This window comes from Mercenaria mercenaria, chromosome 1, assembly GCF_021730395.1.
Source record: "Mercenaria mercenaria strain notata chromosome 1, MADL_Memer_1, whole genome shotgun sequence".
NCBI classification, from domain to species: Eukaryota; Metazoa; Mollusca; class Bivalvia; order Venerida; family Veneridae; genus Mercenaria; species Mercenaria mercenaria.
In genome coordinates, this window is record NC_069361.1 from 84,657,954 (window position 1) to 84,676,544 (window position 18,591).

At 37.1% G+C, this 18,591-nt stretch overlaps 3 protein-coding genes across 3 annotated transcripts in view; 1 reads left to right on the forward strand and 2 right to left on the reverse strand.

Moving 5' to 3' along the window:
• LOC123531973 (uncharacterized) overlaps positions 1 to 340 on the reverse strand; it is a 33,510-nt gene extending 33,170 nt beyond the window's left edge. The window contains exon 1 of the mRNA XM_045313301.2: positions 1 to 340. Within this exon, the coding sequence (XP_045169236.2) occupies positions 1 to 121 (121 nt within the window). The 5' untranslated portion in view covers positions 122 to 340.
• Positions 306 to 16,179, reverse strand: LOC128559895 (uncharacterized). The gene is made up of 3 exons (XM_053552919.1): positions 16,023 to 16,179; positions 2,109 to 5,278; positions 306 to 424 (listed from the first exon to the last, which is right to left on the reverse strand). The coding sequence occupies exons 2-3, from the start codon at positions 5,231 to 5,233 to the stop codon at positions 355 to 357; spliced, it is 3,195 nt and encodes a 1,064-aa protein (XP_053408894.1). The 5' UTR covers positions 5,234 to 5,278; positions 16,023 to 16,179; the 3' UTR covers positions 306 to 354.
• LOC123531965 (protein cornichon homolog 1-like) overlaps positions 16,172 to 18,591 on the forward strand; it is a 12,419-nt gene continuing 9,999 nt past the window's right edge. Inside the window, exon 1 of the mRNA XM_045313289.2 lies at positions 16,172 to 16,324. Within this exon, the coding sequence (XP_045169224.1) occupies positions 16,244 to 16,324 (81 nt within the window). The 5' untranslated portion in view covers positions 16,172 to 16,243. The remainder of the gene's footprint in view (positions 16,325 to 18,591) is intronic.

Here is an 18,591-nt window from a genome sequence, read left to right on the forward strand (position 1 = left end):
TTGACTGTGTAGGAGTACTTGAACTGAAGTTACTGCCTTGTATTGACATATTTAATCCCTCTACAGCTGAAATACTCTTTCTAACTGCTGGCAATGATGTTTTATTAAATACTTCTTGCATACTGGCTGACTTTCTCAAGTTTGTTGCCACCCCCTTTTTTTCTATAGGTGAACTCCTCTGTCTTTTCGGCACAGTACTTGATTTAGTTTTCTTTGCCTTTACAACAGCAGATTTAATTATGTTACTGTTAGCAGTAGAAACAGTACTGGTACAGACACTGCTACTGCTGACTGAGCTGCTGATGGTGTTGTTGTTTGCTGTATCTAGGGTTACAGAAGTATTAAAAGGAATATTCACACCTGTAGCTGTCTGAATTGGCACACCTGTAGCTGTCTGAAGTGGCACACCACACCAAGGTTAAATCTGGAATTGATTAACAATGTAATGTGTAACAACCAATTTCAACTTGCTATCAGAAAGCAAAACTTCTAGATGATTGTGAGTTATTTTACTTTTAATTTCACAAAAAAAAAGTCAGCTGTTTGCTTCTCATACAGAATTACCTATTTCAGAAATGCATTATTTAATTGTCATACATATTTGAGCCGTGCCATGGGAAAACCAACATAGTGGCTTTGCGACCAGCATGGATCCAGACCAGCCTGCGCATCCGTGCAGTCTGGTCAGGATCCATGATGTTCGCTAACGGTTTCTCTAATTTCAATAGACTTTGAAAGCGAACAGCATGGATCCTGACCAGACTGCGCGGATGCGCAGGCTGGTCTGGATCCATGCTGGTCGCAAAGCCACTATGTTGGTTTTCTCATGGCACAGCTCATTTTAAGTCTCATGTTGAAAAAGTAATATTTTACTATATAACCTAATAACAATAGGGTCATTATGACCTTATAATGCTCACCAGAAATAAGAAACATTTCAACCAAATTACTCTGGAAACTGGCCTGCAGATTCAGAAAAGTTTACATTGAGTAATGTAAGGAAAACTAGTCCCTTCCCCAGTAGCCCATTTTCTTAACAAAACAAAATGGCTTTAATAACGTTAGTAGGTGGTGAACCAAAAAACATTTCTTTGAAATTATTTCAAAATCAATTTTCAAGGCAACTGCATTTGAAGATTTTTCTCTCTATATTAGCTCTGTTGGCCATGTTTTTTTCCACAAATCGGAATTATGTGAAAAATTCTGGTTGATGGTTATCCAAAGAAAATTTGTATGAAATTATTCAACTATATGTATATACAAATGTACATACAGTGAAACTGGTTGCAATTATATATGATGAACTGAAATAATCTGAATGATCTTGGTAAAGGGTCATTCTACAAATATTTGTATAGCTGACAATCTCTGGTGGACAATTTGACAATTTTTGTTGTTTGGTTTAACGATCATACGGTAACTTTCCAGCTTTTCATAGTGGAGGAAGTCCCCCTGGTATCCCTCTGGGCATTACTGCAGACATGGGTGGGCACCTGGGTAGAACCACAGACCTTCCGTAAGTCAGCTGAACAACTTCCAAACATGAAGAATTCTATACCCCTAGTGAGGTTCTGAACCCACAGGTGTGATGTCAGTGGCCTTAACCACTCAACAACAAAAGCCCCTGTATTTTAACAAATAAGACTTATTTCTCCATAAAGCATCATCCAAGGAACATTTCTGTAAAACTGTTTTTAAAATGGGACCAATGGTTTAGATGAAATTTGTTTGAAAAGATATTAAAGGTTCTACAAAACACATAACGGGAAAAAAATTTCCATTGTCCCTCGCTGCAATGTTTCTAGACCAATCAGAATAACTTGAAAATCTTGAAAGAGGGTCATTTATGAACCATTTCTGTGAAGCGATTTAAAATTGGACAGCAGTTTAGGACAAGGCGTTAGATTTGTAACCTTGGCAACCTATATGTGAAACCAAACGGAACCCACATGAACAACTTATGTAAAGGACCATCCAAGCCAAGGTTAATCAACTTCCGCCTACAGTTTCAGAGGAGATTCATTTACAGACAGTGAGTGGTCAGAATGGCTCTCCTTAAGCATGCTGTGCTTTCTTGAGCAAACAAGAGAAGATATCCGATAACATACCTACACATATACGGATTGACAAGCCCCTGTGTGTTGCCAATTTGATTTACCACAGGGACCAGTGGTCTAATTGGGTACTGTATTGGAGCAGCATACAGTGGAAGCGGGATACTGTTCACATTCACGGTTGGAACACTGACTGTCTGACCATTTCCAGTGTTCTGCGGGTTACTAGTAGTCTCTGTGGTGGTGGAAGTGCTTACAGCTGACCTACTTGCCTGCAGGAAGTTTGAATACATAAGCACCTGTTGATTTAAGGTGAGATTGTTTGTTTGAGTCAATGGTGAAACACTTGGAGTGTTTTGAACAGTCTCTGCCATTTTTGTACCTACAGCAGCATTTGCCAGGGTACTAACTGAGCTGTACGTAGATGTTGTTTGAGTTTTATTCAGGTTAGCCATTGCAGCAAAAATTGAGTTCATGTAGGGTACTAACATAGCTCCACTGTAGGCAAGTGTTGGGGCCTGCACTGAATTTAATATAGCTGATATTGGAATATCTGGCTCCCCATATGGCAAGATCTTTTGTGGAACAGTTGGCCTTGCTGCTTTCTTCATATCCTTTTTCTCCTCTCTCTTACTAAGATCCAAAGCCGTACAAAACGATGTAATCGGAGAGCTTGTCCGGCTTTTCCTCATGTAAATCTCTGTGAAATATTTATTCTGAATTTTTGGATAGATGTGAGCTGGAGTTGGTGAACCAATCCCTCCTGTTTCATTATCAAAACCTTCTTTGTCCTCCACTGAATCACCTGTCAGATCAATAGTTGTTGAATCTGCTTCATTGCTTTGTACACCTTTATCCTGGGTTTTCAAATGGCTGGCTGAAGAATCATCTGTTGATGAAGTATCTTTATCTGGTGGTTCTTCAGAACTGGATTTCATATTCAAATTGCCAAGAACATTATTGGATATGTCACTAGATTTTTCAGCTTCTTTTCTTTCATTTTTGCTACTACTGTCTGTGATAAGATCACATTCTTTGCAACCAACAATGCTAGTTTGGTCTTCTTCCATCACACCACTTTCACCGACATTTGAATTTGTATTGTTATTGAAGTCTCTTGTTCCAGATGTTGTAACTTGGTTTATTTCTTTATTTTCATCACTTACATTAACCATACTGTCCAAAGTGGTTCCTTGCGAGTTAATAGCTTGACTTTCAACGAATGTCTGTGTAGCACTTGGAGGATTTTGATTCAACTGATTCAAATAAGGATTTCTAAATGACACTTGCTGAAAGCCCTGTGAATGAGGTTGGTAAAAACTTCTAAAGTCATCTACGTTTAAACCATGTCTGTTTGGAACACTGGAATACCTTAGACTAGTATTATAATCTGTGTTTGGTAAGCTATTAGCATGGACTGCAAGTGGTCGAGTTAGATCAACTCCAAGGTATGGGGGATGGGAAACAAAATTTAACACACCTGGTGAACCAACATTTACAGGACTTGAAAAATCTAATCTGTATGCAGCAGAGTTAGGCAAGCTGTTATTATATAACTGTGATGCATAGTTAGTGGGATTTCTGGCCTGGTTTGTTGTAAACTGGCACGAAGACCTCAACAATGTAGAAACCGAGTTAAACTGGTTGTATGGTTGCTGAGACACACTCAAGTTATTTGCATGCTCATAAGGGTTATATACAGACGCTGTATACATTGCTTGTTGTTGATTTGTTCCAAAGCTGTTAAATCCATTTACCAAAGAATCGCTGAAGAGTCCATTGTTCTGGAAAGGTTGGACAGTGCAGGTTGGCTTACTCCAATGTCCATCAATATCATCATTCATGAAGTTGCCCTGGGTGTCACATGATGAATTTACTGCCCTCCACGTTGAAATATCTGGTGGCCGACCCTGGTTCATGATACTTGTTACTACAGAATCTGGCAAAATGTTTGGGGAAGTACCAATTTCATCCGGATGATCAACATCAGAATGTTTTCTCTTGGTTCCTTTAATGGCATCATTTGCATCTAAATCATTGTTCACATCCAAATCTGGCCAAGCGGGTACTGGATTTTCAGTCACAGCTGCATTATACTTTCTAAACATAGCCATATTTGATTCATTTGAATCTGTGTCTTCATAAAATATTGGGTCAGGAGTATTCAAAGTAGAACCCGACCTCACAGTTTGAGGGTGTTGTCTTGAATATAACCTCTGGCAGCCAATTGCATGATCTTTCCCGTAAGTTGCAGTCGGGCTTAGCTGCATCAAACAAGATAATTCTGGTGAGATATTTTCCATTTCCGCATCTGGGGTAGACAAATCACGGTTGTCTGTAACATACGGGTTATAGCACTTAGCCCAGTCATATTTGAATACACATGAAGCATCGAACAGATTACTGGAACTACTGTTGTCAGAGTAATTATTGTTGATATCAGCATCTGATGGTTTTTCCTCAGTGCTTGGTTTAGTCTGTTGCAACGAAATATCGGAGCTACTTAATGTATTTGCATCTTTGTCAACATTGCTAACACTTATAACTGATGTAATAGGAAAAGAATTAGAAGTATTAGAGAGAGCGCTATCTGATTCCTGCATAACAGGCGATTTCATGCTATTGACCTTCAAGCCAAGTTCACTGTGGCTTGTCTGTTTCAACATTTTTTCAGATTCTGTCATGACAGGAGTATCCACGATGCTTCCGAAGGCAGAAGCAACACTGAGACTTGTTTCATTCTCATTTAATGGACCTCCCATACTTTCAAACCCTTCAGCAGATAGTTCAAAACCTTTACTTCCCTTTTCAGCATCTTGATCACTATCACTATCACTTGTGTCTCTGAGGACATGTTTGAGAAAATCTTCAGCCTCGTCTTCTGTTGTTAACATGTCATTGTTGTTCTCATCACTGAGTATTTCATCACTAGGTTCACTTTCACTTTCAATTTCCTTGTCAGTTTCTGTATATGCACATTCCATTTCATTCAAGTCTTTGGTCTCCTTTCTAACTACCTCTTTTAACTCTTCTTTTCTTAATGTCATTAAATGTTTTGCTATAGTGTCTACACATTTCAAAGCAACTTCACTAGCTGCTGATTTTTTTTCTTCTTTTGAGTAATTTTCAGTTTTTTGTACAACTTCTTCTATTATTTCTTTCAAAACAGATTCTGCCATCTTACTTCTACTAGAGTTTCTCCAAGCAAACTATGACTCCCTTACCTGAAATACAAAACAATCTTGAAATGCAAAATTTAAAATATCTAGCTCAAAGCATGTCTCTTCTTTAAATATTATGTCTAGGTTTAGTGTTTGACGTTTTGAGGAAACGAAGATGAACCCTTTAAAGAGAGGGAAAGAAGTACAATGTTCTGTGGTGAGGGAAGTTTTATGGAGTTAAATTAGACACTGAATAATACTCGTATTATATTTCAACACCCTAGTTCAAATACATTCAAGATTTATGTGACACAAACGTTTATGCCATTTTCTGGATATCTTTAACTCAGCCAAAGGTCATAACTCTGGTCTGACTCAGTGAAATCTCAAACAAAAGCCAAGGTGCACAACTTCACATGCTAAATAATATTCATATGATATTTCAAAATCCTGGGTCAAATACTTTTCGAGATACATGCGACACAAACGATTAGGCACATTATATGCATATTTCTGACTAAGTCAAGGGCTATAACTTTGGTCTGGCTAAGTGAAATCCCTAATAAAGCACCAGGTGCACAACTTCACATGCTGAACGGCAATCCTGTAAGATTTGATGACTATGGATAAAATATTTCTTGAGATGGAAGGATGGATGGATGGACATGGGCAACTCAACTAATTATGGAATCACTGGTGGTTTCAAATTCCAATAAAAAACATTTAGGAGATTTATACCTCTCTTCTTGTACAATTACAAGACGTAACTATTTTTTCTATATTTTTGCAACTTTTTACTTTTTTTTTTACTTTTTTTTTTGGGGGTTGGGGAGTGGTGTGAATAAAATCGCGCGTATAATAATACAAACAATAAAAGAGCTGTCACTATTAGTGACAAATGACCCTGAAGCATGCCCAAGAATGCTTCAGTTTTCCGCGCAAAATATGCCAGAATAGTGAAGGTATGAATCATTTTGTGACAAGACTAAAAAAAAAGTTCTCCGCAGGTTACCTTGACCTTGGAGTTAGGGGTCTGGGTCTTAAGCATGACACATCAACTCATTATCAGTGGCGTAGCTTCTGTTAGGCACTGCAGGCCCGGGCCTGCAGATTATCCGAGAAAACAAAAAAATAAAAATGCTAAATATGCAATAAAAATCGAAGGTTGAGTGGGGTTAGCCTGTAGGAGCCAATAATCTAAAAACCAATACTGAACATATCATTAGGAGAAAATGGAGCTTCCATGATTAAACAAGAGCTGTCTGATGACAGCGCGCTTGACTATTCGAAGAATTGATTGAAGAATGGGGTCAAAATATTTCCACAGATATTCAGACAAAAGAAATAAATAGATTAGACAAACAATGTTCATGTATTACTTTTGATTTCGAGAAGTCTTGCACTAAATGGCAATATATGAGCCAATTTCAAAGTCCAACAAGAGCTGTCGTATGACAGCGCGCTCGACTATTCGAAGAATTGATTGAAGAATGGGGTCAAAATATTTCCATAGATTTTCAGACAAAAGAAAAAAATGGATTAAACAAAAAAATTTCCTGTATTTGTGGATTTCGATTAGTCTTGCACTAAGTGGCAATGTGTGACCATGATGGCAAATATGTTATTAAGTTATATGTTAGGCAAACACAGACTTGTATGAAAAGTTTAACTAATTTCCAAGTCCAAAAAGGGTCATAATTCAGTCAAAATAGTTGACAGAGTTATGTACACTTGCCCACAGATGGAAATCATGTTGATATACTAGTGTTAACAGTTTCAAAGCCACAGTTCAAATATTTTGACAAAAATGTCAAAGTCCAAAAAGGGCCATAATTCAGCCAAAATAGTTGTCAAGAGTTATGTACTCTTGCCTGCAGATGGAAATCATAATGATAAACAAGTGTTTAAAGTTTAAAAGCCATATGTCAAATAGTCTTGACAAAACATGGACATATATGAAAACAGAACCAATTTCCAAGTTCAAAAAGGGCCAAAATTCAGCCAAAAAAGATGACAGAGTTATGTACTCTTGCCTATTGATAGAGACTATAATACTGAACAAAATATAAAAGTTTCAAAGCCATATGTCAAACACTTTACACAAAATATAAACTGGTACGAAAAACTTAACCAAGACTTCTAAGTCAGAAGGGGCCATAATTCAGCCAAAATGCTTGATGGAGTTATGTACTCTTGCCTACAACTGGATATGGTGATGGTAAACAAGTGTTGAAAGTTTCAAAGCTTTATCTCAAAAGACTTTGTCAAAATGTAGACTGGTACAAAAAACTTAACCAAGATTTCTAAGTAAAAAAGGGGCAATAATTCAACCAAAATGCTTGATGGAGTTATGTACTCTTGCCTACAACTGGACATGATGATGGTAAACAAGTGTTGAAAGTTTCAAAGCTTTATCTCAAAAGACTTTGCCAAAATATGAACTGGTACGAAAAACTTAACCATGATTTCTAAGTCAAAAGGGGCCATAATTCAGTCAAAATGCTTGACAGAGTTATATACTCTTGCCTATAACTGGACATGGTGATGGTAAACAAGTGTTGAAAATTTCAAAGCTTTATCTCAAAAGACTTTGTCAAAATGTGGACTGGTACGAAAAACTTAACCAGGGTGTGACGCCGACGCCGTGGTGAGTAGGACAGCTCTACTTATTCTTCGAATAGTCGAGCTAAAAAGGACCATAATTCAGCCGAAATAGTTATGTACTCTATGGAAATCATAATGATAAACAAGAGCTGTCTCCATAGGATGACACATGCCCCCGATGGCACTTTGAATGAATAGTTATGGCCGATGTTAGAGTTTAGGACCTTTGACCTACGGAGCTGGGTCTTGCGCGCGACACGTCGTCTTACTGTTTCACACATTCATGCGTAGTTATTTTAAAATCCATGCATGAATGACAATGATATGGACCGGACACGCCCATCAATGCACTATCATGAAAAATGACCTTTAATGTCTAAGTGCGACCTTGACCTTTGAGCTACGGACCTGGGTCTTGCGCGCGACACGTCGTCTTACTGTGGTACACATTCATGCCAAGTTATTTGAAAATCCATCCATCAATGACAAAGATATGGACCGGACACGCCCATCAATGCACTATCCTTTTACGTCCAAGTGTGACCTTGACCTTTGAGCTACGGACCTGGGTCTTGCGCGCGACTCGTCGTCTTACTGTGGTACACATTCATGCCAAATTATTTGAAAATCCATCCATCAATGACAAAGATATGGACCGGACACGCCCATCAATGCATTATCTTTTAATGTCTAAGTGTGACCTTGACCTTTGAGCTACGGGCCTGGGTCTTGCGCGCCACACGTCGTCTTACTGTGGTACACATTCATGCCAAGTTATTTGAAAATCCATCCATCGATGACAAAGATATGGACCGGACACGAAAATTGCGGACAGACTGACAGACCGACAGACAGACTGACAGACCGACAGACGGTTCAAAAACTATATGCCTCCCTTCGGGGGCATAAAAAGTGTTCAAAGTTTAAAAGCCATATGTCAAATAGTTTTGACAAAACATGGACTTGTATGAAAACAGAACCAATTTCAAAGTCCAAAAAGGGCCATAATTCAGCCAAAATAAATTACAGAGTTATGTTCTCTTTCCTACAGATAGAGACTATTATACTAAACAAGTGATAAAAGTTTAAAAGCCATATGTCAAACACTTTACAAAAAATATGAACTGGTACGAAATACTTAACCAAGATTTCTAAGTCAAAAGGGGCCATAATTCAGCCAAAATCTTTGATGGAGTTATGTACTCTTGCCTATAACTGAACATGGTGATGGTAAACAGGTGTTGAAAGTTTCAAAGCTTTATCTCAAAAGACTTTGTCAAAATATGAACTGGTACGAAATATTAACCCAGATTTCTAAGTCAAAAAGGGCCATAATTCAGCCAAAATCCTTGATGGAGTTATGTGCTCTTGCGTATAACTGGACATGGTGATGGTAAACAAGTGTTGAAAGTTTCAAAGCTTTATCTCAAAAGACTTTGTCTAAATATGAACTGGTACAAAAAACTTAACCAAGATTTCTAAGTCGAAAGGGGCCATATTCAGCCAAAATCCCTGATGGAGTTACGTACTCTTGCCTATAACTGGCCATGGTGATGGTAAACAAGTGTTGAAAGTTTCAAAGCTTTATCTTAAAAGACTTTGTCAAAATATGAACTGGTACGAAAAATTTAACCATGATTTCTAAGTCAAAAGGGGCCATAATTCAGCCAAAATCCTTGATGGAGTTATGTGCTCTTGCCTATAACTTGCCATGATGATGGTAAACAAGTGTTGAAAGTTTCAAAGCTTTATCTCAAAAGACTTTGTCAAAATGTGGACTGGTACAAAAAACTTAACCAAGGGGTGACGCCGACGCCGACGCCGTGGTGAGTAGGATAGCTCTACTTATTCTTCGAATAGTCGAGCTAAAAATAAAACAAATGGATAGTTTATTTGCTTTCTTGCTCGTATATCACCACAACATTGTTGATGTCAGCAAATAGACATTGCTAAGTATGTTGGCACCAAATTTGAAAATGGCATCATCGGGTTCACCTTATCCTGACCCAGGAGATAAGACAGAGATTTATTAATTAATTATGACACATCTGAACAAAATAAAACGTGTTTATTTGCCATCAAAGAACGCAAAACTAAAATCTATTTCCATTCTAACACGTACGAATTACACAAGGAAGGGATACTAAACTGGAATCCTTTTTAGATGTAAATGGACGCATTACCATTAGTAGGTCATTTTGAGAAACTTGTTTTAATCAAAAAGACAATATACCGTAAAACCCTTCTTGGTTTATAATAAAAAGACTTAAAAGTGTTTGAATAATACTGTAATCACTTAATTAAACTAGAATTCAAGGAGGGGCTATTCATGTTGGTGTTGAGTTGGGGGTAGGGGTGGCAATCACATCTGTACTGTACCGTAAAAAATATAAGAACTCCCGTCCGCCCGGGCACACAAGTCTGTATTATCATTGTGCTGCTTTATATATGAATACCACCTCATAATTCTAACACTGAAGTTAAATTGAGAGGGTGCTGGTGCCGATAGAGTACTGTGTCCGAGAGGGTTCTCGGCCGTGTGCAGAGTTTCAAGAAGGATCCTGAGAGGCAAAATTGCGCTGACTGCGAAGGATCCCATGCATTAACGAAGTTTTTAAGCCTTAAACATGATAGAAATAACCACATAAAATGTATTTACAAATAAAATAGAATCAATAACTTCACATCTAAGGTACTAGATACTTGTTATATCGAAGGAAAGTTGTATTTCAATTTCATAAACAGCGCATGGCGTTTATTGGAACCAGTACCCTCCGTCTTCATTCAATCTTCGTTTGGACTTGTGTCAAGTGATAAAACAAACTTAACGATAAAAAAGCAAGGGTATGCATGTGCTTTTATTCAGGACGAAAATTTTGATTTTTTTTAGCTCCCTGACAGTGGCGACGTTGGAGTTCATTGCTTACCACATAGAAGGTCTTGTGCGCGAACAGAGGCAAATCCTTTTTTCATTTATCACAGACAGGCATCTGATAGGCATACACACCGTGTAGGTGGTTCCTCTGTGTATTTATATATATGTGACGGGTCGTGTTAGAATAATGGCATCTGATAGGCATACACACCGTGTAGGTGGTTCCTCTGTGTATTTATATATATGTGACGGGTCGTGTTAGAATAATAATAAAATGCTTAAAATTCGTACTATGTGATGCAATTAACGGCGAAAAGGCGTCAATCTGGTCAATGGATTAAAGTTAAAATTTATGGACCAGATGTGTGACATTTTAATGGTAAATGGCCTCTTTGTAAATGCTGTCAGAAAATTAAATTATAATGTTGGGTCAGTCATACGTTATGTTGACTTAATCACAAGCTGAATTTTGATTGTTTATTGTGTTTTATTGACCCGAAGTCCTCCGGCTAAGCATCGGTTTTAATCCACCAGAATGTCTCAGAATGCACCACAGACACTCTAATTTTTCAAAATGTTCTGGGGAGGATACCCCCATACCCCCGTACCAAACTTGCGCCTTCGGCTCTCGATCTACCGGGCCTGCAACTTATAAAAAGCTAGCTACGCCCCTGATTATAGGGAACATTTGTGCCAAGTAATTTTAAAATTCCTTGAAAAATGGAAGAATTACTGACCAGATAAGAAACAAACCCTGTTTACTTTTGACTTCTAAGTGTGACCTTGACCTTGTAGTTAGGGGTCTTGGTCTTGCACATGACATGTCATATCAATATAGGGAACATTTAGGCCAAGTAATTTTAAAATCGCTTCATCGATGGCAGAGTTATGGACCAGAGAAGAAACAGACCATATTAACCTTTAACCTTTAAGTGTGACCTTGACCTTAGAGCTAGGGGTCAGGATCTTGTGCATGACACATCGTCTCATTATGGGAAACATTTATGCCAAGTAATTTCAAAATCCCTTGATGAATAACAAGAGTGATGAACCGGACACAAAACAGACCCTGTTAACCTTTGACTTCTCAGTGTGACCTTGACCTTGGAGCTAAGGATCTGGGTCTTGTGCATGACACATTGTCTCATTATGGTAAACATTTATGCTAAGTTATTTCAAAATCCCTTCATGGATGGCTGAGTTATGGACCAGACACAAAACAGACCTTGTTAACCTTTGACCTCTGTGACCTTGACCTTGGAGCTAGGGGTCTGGGTCCTTCACATGACAAGTGGTCTCATTATGGTGAACATCTATGCCAAGTTATTTCAAAATCCCTTTATGGAAGGCAGAGTTACAGCCCAGACAAGAATTTACATGTACACACAGAAGCACGGACGGACAGTGCAATTTTAACATGCCCACCTTCTGGGACATGAAAATCAACATTTGAACCGTCAATATCCTAACATTTCTAGTCACGAACTATTTGACTAGTTTACTGGATGTATACAAAATGTATTGAACATGAAAAGCTAAATTTTATCATCAACATCATCACAAGGTATGTAGTGCATCGTCTGCTGTGAGAAACATTTGGCAGTTTGAATGTGTTTTCCTTAAAAGGAGTTTTTTATATTATGGTTTTCAGATGCACTTTTCTCATATGACATTTATAACCTTCCATTTCTTTTTTTTTTTCCATCAGAATTTGGGGGAAAAAGCACACCTTTTCGGTTGCGGACAGACTGCTTTTGGGTTTAATGACGTTTTTCAACAGTATACTTCAGTTACGTAATGGCAAGCAGTTAACCTAACCATGTTTCTTGATTCTGTACCTGTACAAACCTGTTTCCGCAAGTAACCGCCAACTTCCCCACATGAATCAGAGATGGAGGATGAATGATTTCAGACACAATGACTTTTATCAAATCATCACGGAGAACAAATGCCTCACCCAGGGATTGAACACAACCCCGTGATTTGTAGATCTGTGCTCTCCCTATTGAGCGAAGAGTCAGTTTATGAAGGAAAAAAGAACTGTCACTATTAGTGGCAAATGATCCCGAAGCGTGCACAAGAATGCTACAGTTGTCTGCGCAAAATATGCCAAAATAGTTTAGGTATGAATCATTTTGTGACTTTGACCTGAGACATTATTTTCAAATACCTTGATAAATGGCAGAGTTATGGACCAGACAAGAAATGGACCACGCTAGCCTTTTACTTCTAAGGGTGACCTTGACCTTGGAGCTTGGGATCTGGGTCTTGTGCATGACATGTTACAGGGAACATTTATGCCAAGTAATTTTAAAATTCCTTCACTGATGGCAGAGTTATGGACCGAACAAGAAACAGACCATAATAATCTTTAACCTAGAAAATGTGACCTTGACCTTGGAGCTAAGGGTCTGAATCTTGCGCGTAAGTGATCCTCTCATTATGTGGAACATTTATGCAAAGTACTTTCAAAATACCTTGATGAATGGCAGCTACGAAACGGACATGAAACAAACCCTGTTAACCTTTGACTTCCAAGTGTGACCTTGACCTTGGAGCTAGGGGTCTGGGTCTTGCACATGACATGTTGTCACATTAAATTTTATGCAAAGTTATTTCAAAATCCCTGTATGGATGGCAGAGTTGTGGGCGCAGTGGTCGAGAGGGCTAAGACGCTTTTCTGCGGAGGTGAAGGCCCTTGGTTCGAATCCTGGCTACACCCATTGCAGTGTGTCCTTGGTCAAGGCACTTTATCACAATTGCCTCAGTCGACCCAGCTGTATATGGGTACCAGCAAATTGCTGGGGTAAGGTATAATTGGTTTTAACTGTTCTTAAAATAGGGTCGCTTAAAAGCTCTACAGAGCATATGTTAATTGTTTCACAAAGCGACGGTAAATAAATTTACCTTTAAACAGTCAGGGGTGTAACTGTTTTAAGTTATGTAACCTATTTCAGTTACTTTTTCAAGCATTTTATAACCTGTATTAGTTATAAAATATAGTTAACTCAGGTAAGTTATTCAAAAAAAGTCTTTTTGCTATTCTCACAAAGTGACCTTTAAATTAGTAGCAAACTGTGGTTAAACAAATTCTCTTTTAGTCTGATCATGACCTGATAAGCATAATAGGATGTTAAGAGTTTTATAGATTTAAATCTTTTACGTAAAGCTTTATCAGCCTTGCGTAAAATTTTTTACTGCATAGCTGGAAAGATAAAAGTTCAAGGATTCAGGAAATAATTGCATTAGTCTCATTCAAAATGAGGAATTGGCACAGGAGGGCTTTGTAATATTTAATGATAACTGAAACAAGTTATGAAAGAATAAGCAGTAACTCAAATGGGTTATAAACTGCGATAACTTGAAACAGTTACACCCCTGACTGTTAAAATACCTTTAGGGCGGAAGTGAATTTACATGGACGCACGCACACACTGACTGACGGACGGGCAGTGCAATTTTAATATGCCCACCTTCAGGGTCATAAAAATAAATATAATAAATTAAAATTCTTCAATTGGTTCATACAGTACAATAAAAATTGGTCCGTCATGGTCTAGGCCGTCTTGGTTTTGGGCCGTTTTGGCCATCTTGGACTTGGGCCATCCTGACCTGTACAGCTATTACTGTTATGACCTTTACGATTTCATGGTTTATAAGTGTCACAGGGTGAGAAAAATGTGCAGTCAGTCCGGGGCTGGAACCCGGGACCCCTCGCTTACAGGGCGAGTGCTCTAACGACTGAGCTAACCGGCTGCCTGACACATCTCCTCCCCTAACGTGACCAAGTCCGTACCGTGACATACACCCCCACACTGGCCACAAATTTGTTACCAGTCAGTAGACACTTACGGATAAACGTGGTTCCTCAGGTCCTGAAATGGGCAATCAACAGCATAAAAAATACAACAAGTCGGGGGACACGATCTTCAGTTCAAGCTCTAAAACTGTAGCTCTCGGCGCGCATACAACATTCTCCTATCAATTCACTATTTAACCCAATGGAAAATGTTAATCGAGGGAATTAGGGAAATAAACAGTGTCCAACTTCAATTATCTGAAAGGGCAATCAAACAGCATAAATAAATAAAAAAGTAGGGGGACACAGATTTTCAGTTCTCACTTCAAAATCTTTACTCTCGGCGCTGGCATTGCAAAATCATCATTATTTTTATTTACATACGAAATATGAAAATGATATGGAGTGGAATGGAAAAATCGAATAACTATAACATGATTATTTACCTGAAGGACCAAAATAAATAAATAAAAGAATAGGACCCAGACTTTCAGTTCTTAGTTGTCAATTTTACCTGGATGCCATGGTGTGGACGTACTTGGCGGCTAGTAACTATAAATGAGGTATTGTATGGTAGTTGAATGTAGTTAAGATGAAGGTGTAGATGCTTATTCGAAACAATGAGTAGAAATGTGATAACTGATGAAGTATGAAATGGAATCGTGGAATATGTGTATAATAATATGGGATGTGAATTATATAAAAACAGACAATGACCCCTTACATTAGTAAGTCTGGTAAGTTTGGTCATTGTGACATGAGCAATCCCTTCTGTGCAGTTCATTGCACAGCTTCTGGCAGTCAGACTAGTCCAAAAATTGGCTCGAGAGTTTAATATCGGTTATATTTTTGACTTGTCGATATCCGCTCCGGTAAAAACCAAAAAGGTAACAGATGGATAGCATGTCTTTCTTGCGTAAGTACACCCATGGAACTTGGGCGGAATTGTTATAATTGCAAGGATTAAAAAAAGAAATTCATAATAGAAAGCCTGTATTGTTTCCTTTTCATGTATGAATATTTACCGAGATTGTCTTGGAAAAATTCAAACTATGGCAGTAAAATAATGCCAAGGTTTAACACAGTTTACTACATATTGGAAAATGGCGATCACGGGTGAACAAATTACCCGAGTTTTCATTGGTCACGCCTCGGACCGCCATTACATGAAGTGAACATGTTGAAATTAGAGGTTTAAATTATTTTACAACAGAATTCTTAATAAATATGTCTGTTCTTATGTTTTTTTACTCTTTATGATTTACAGGTAAGCATTAGGGCTAAAGAAAATCGTGATACTTATATCGTAATTTCATCGACCAGTTCCCACACACTAGTTTTGATTTTTTGGTTAGACCTATAGTAACAACGTAAATTCAACAAATGTAAAATCGGTCTACCCGAGGTCTCATTATTTAGACTAGTCCAGGACTATCCGCCAGTGTACTATACTTGGTCTCTTTGCTCATATACAAGATGAACATTTAAACTCTATCATTTAGAATCTACTAGAGCTAAAAACTACATACAATCTATATAAATTACAACATAAACATTGTTTTTTTCTCCATGAATAATTCCCGCTGCGCTGTCACTTTTCGCGTGCAAGAGTAGCGTAAACTGCTACGATTGGTTGCTTGTAAAAGCATAATTGTGATTTTTCACAGACACCGTAATGCTTTCTTTTCCTCAGCTTCATTCATAAATCTTTGATACCCATACAGGAAAGCAGAGAACCAGCTGCGAAAAAATGGCGTTTACATTTGTTGCTGCTTGCTACATTTTAGCACTCATTTTGACAGCCGTTCTCATATTTTTTGCAATATTCCATGTAAGTATTTCAAAAGAATAATCTTTATGCTTAATGTTACACCTACTTTCAAATTTCTTTCTTGTAAAGTGAGACAAATATTCCATATGTATCAGAGGCGTTATTTTCGACTAAATTGAATTCGGACAAATTAATAGATCCCGATCTACAGAATAAGAATTTTCTACTCTAGTGAAGTCAAATGACCTACATTTCCAACTTGTGCTCACTACTGCCTCTTAATAGCAGGAAGGTCTAATACGGGGAGTAGAAACTCCGTATAAATCAATACATTTATCTGTATTATGCTGTCATCCATACCTGTAAATATCGACCAGTCGTTAGCGATCGATATTTTGTTTTCGCCACTATCGATTAGCGTGTAATTAGCATATTACCTCATGTTAATCATGGAGCTATAACACTTATTGTTCAAAGGGTTTACCAGTCACATGTTAAGTGGCGATAATTAGATGATCAGATATTGATCTAAAGGGATTCTAAAGCAAAAACAGGATGCGACTGCATGTGGTGATATGCTTAATTACTACGAATTAACTCGAGCTCACTTCCCTGAAGAAATATTTTACCACGTAACTTCAAACCTTCATCTTAGGGCCAATTTTTGTTGGATTTGAATAAAAAAAATTGGAAAATAACAGAAAGCTGACACTTTTCTTAATCTTGTAGAGCCATAATTATAATTATTGTTTATAATGTCAGATTTCTACATACAGAAACAAACATTCTTCTTGAACGTAGGGAATGTTTCAAACGAAATTGTTGTTTAGTCCAAAAATTAGTTTAATAAATTTAATCTTAAAACTGATGTGTGAAAAATACAATGTATTTAAATTAAAATAACAATATATTTTTTAAAAAAAGGCCGACAACGAAGTTACATTTAGTATTCCGAACTTTTAGATAAAACTGCAGAAAATTTTCTAGGTTTAACACGCATTTAAATGGTGAAGAACAGAGCAATATCATAAACAAATATTTTCAGGCAACAGTTTACAGTTTTGACTTGCTATTTTCATTAAAATATGTCCTAATTGTTTTGTTCTAAATACTCTGAATCAACAAGGCAAATATCATGTAAAAAACAACATCTTTCTCTCTGGGTAAGACAAGTCTAGATTTAGCCATTTTCACAGGGCGAAAAGTAACATTAATGTAGATATTTTCCATTTAAAAACAGATGCAGGCAATAATTTCATGGCAGAACTTTTGTTTTCAACAAAAAAATCAACAAATGCTTTCCCAGATTTTCACTGAAAGGACGAGTTAAACTGTAAGGCGTAAGTGTTTGAGTAATAGCAGAATAACCTACGGCATACGCTTCGATTGGACGACAGCATAAGATAAGATAAATGCCGGTTTCCAGTCCCCGTATCAGTTGTTCCAGTTAATAGGTACAGTTTAAAACATTTTCCGACATGGCTGTCAAAGAGACAAATCCCTTGTTTTTGGCTAGAAAGACAATTCGACCCCAAGCCATTTCAACCCCAAGAGACAATTCGACCCCAAGACATTTCAACCCCAACTCCTTGGACATTTCGACCCCATTCAATGATATGCCTGAAAACATCTAAGAATGCCGTCATTATTATAATTAAGCTGATTGAAAAGGGTAATGATTGAATAAAACAATTACAGATTAATGATTAAAAGAATGCCGTCATTAATATCAAGCTGATTAAAAAGGGTAATTTAAATGAATAAAACAATTATATTGTTCTTTCATCTTTTTAAGGGTGATTCAGGCATGTTTGCAAATCTTTAATCTATAGATAATTAAGCAATTTCAAAATGTAATAACGCTTAATTACCAATTAAAATGTAGAAATAAGGTTATTTTCGCGAAAATAAGATTTTTTACGAAAATGGGCCATATTTGTCTAAATTTCTTTATTTTTCTAAAATTCGTTTTTTTTACTTTCTTAAAGACTGTATTAGTACATGCCTTCATATGAAAAATGAGTGATTTTTATCTCACAAAAACGAAATATCATCATTTATGAATTATTCTTTTATTAACGAAAATAACGGGATTTATGTATCAGCCGCGTTTATTATGTAAATAATTTATGAACAAATTGTTCCGATTATCAATCTTAAAATAACCTTCATATAATATATTTTCATACTTGATGTTTATTTATTTTTTCAAATCATCTTAAAGACTATTTTAGTACACGGCTATATTCCAAAAAAAAAAAATAATGATTTTTAAATCATGTGCCGATTTCGATGATTTTAATTACGAAAGTAATTTTAATAAAGTA

Coding starts and splice junctions, on each gene's coding strand:
- LOC128559895 (XM_053552919.1), bottom strand. CDS start 5,233: ATGGCAGAATCTGTTTTGAAAGAAATAATAGAAGAAGTTGTACAAAAA. Junction 425..2,108: donor GTCAATCCGTATATGTGTAG/GTATGTTATCGG, acceptor AATCAATTCCAG/ATTTAACCTTGGTGTGGTGT.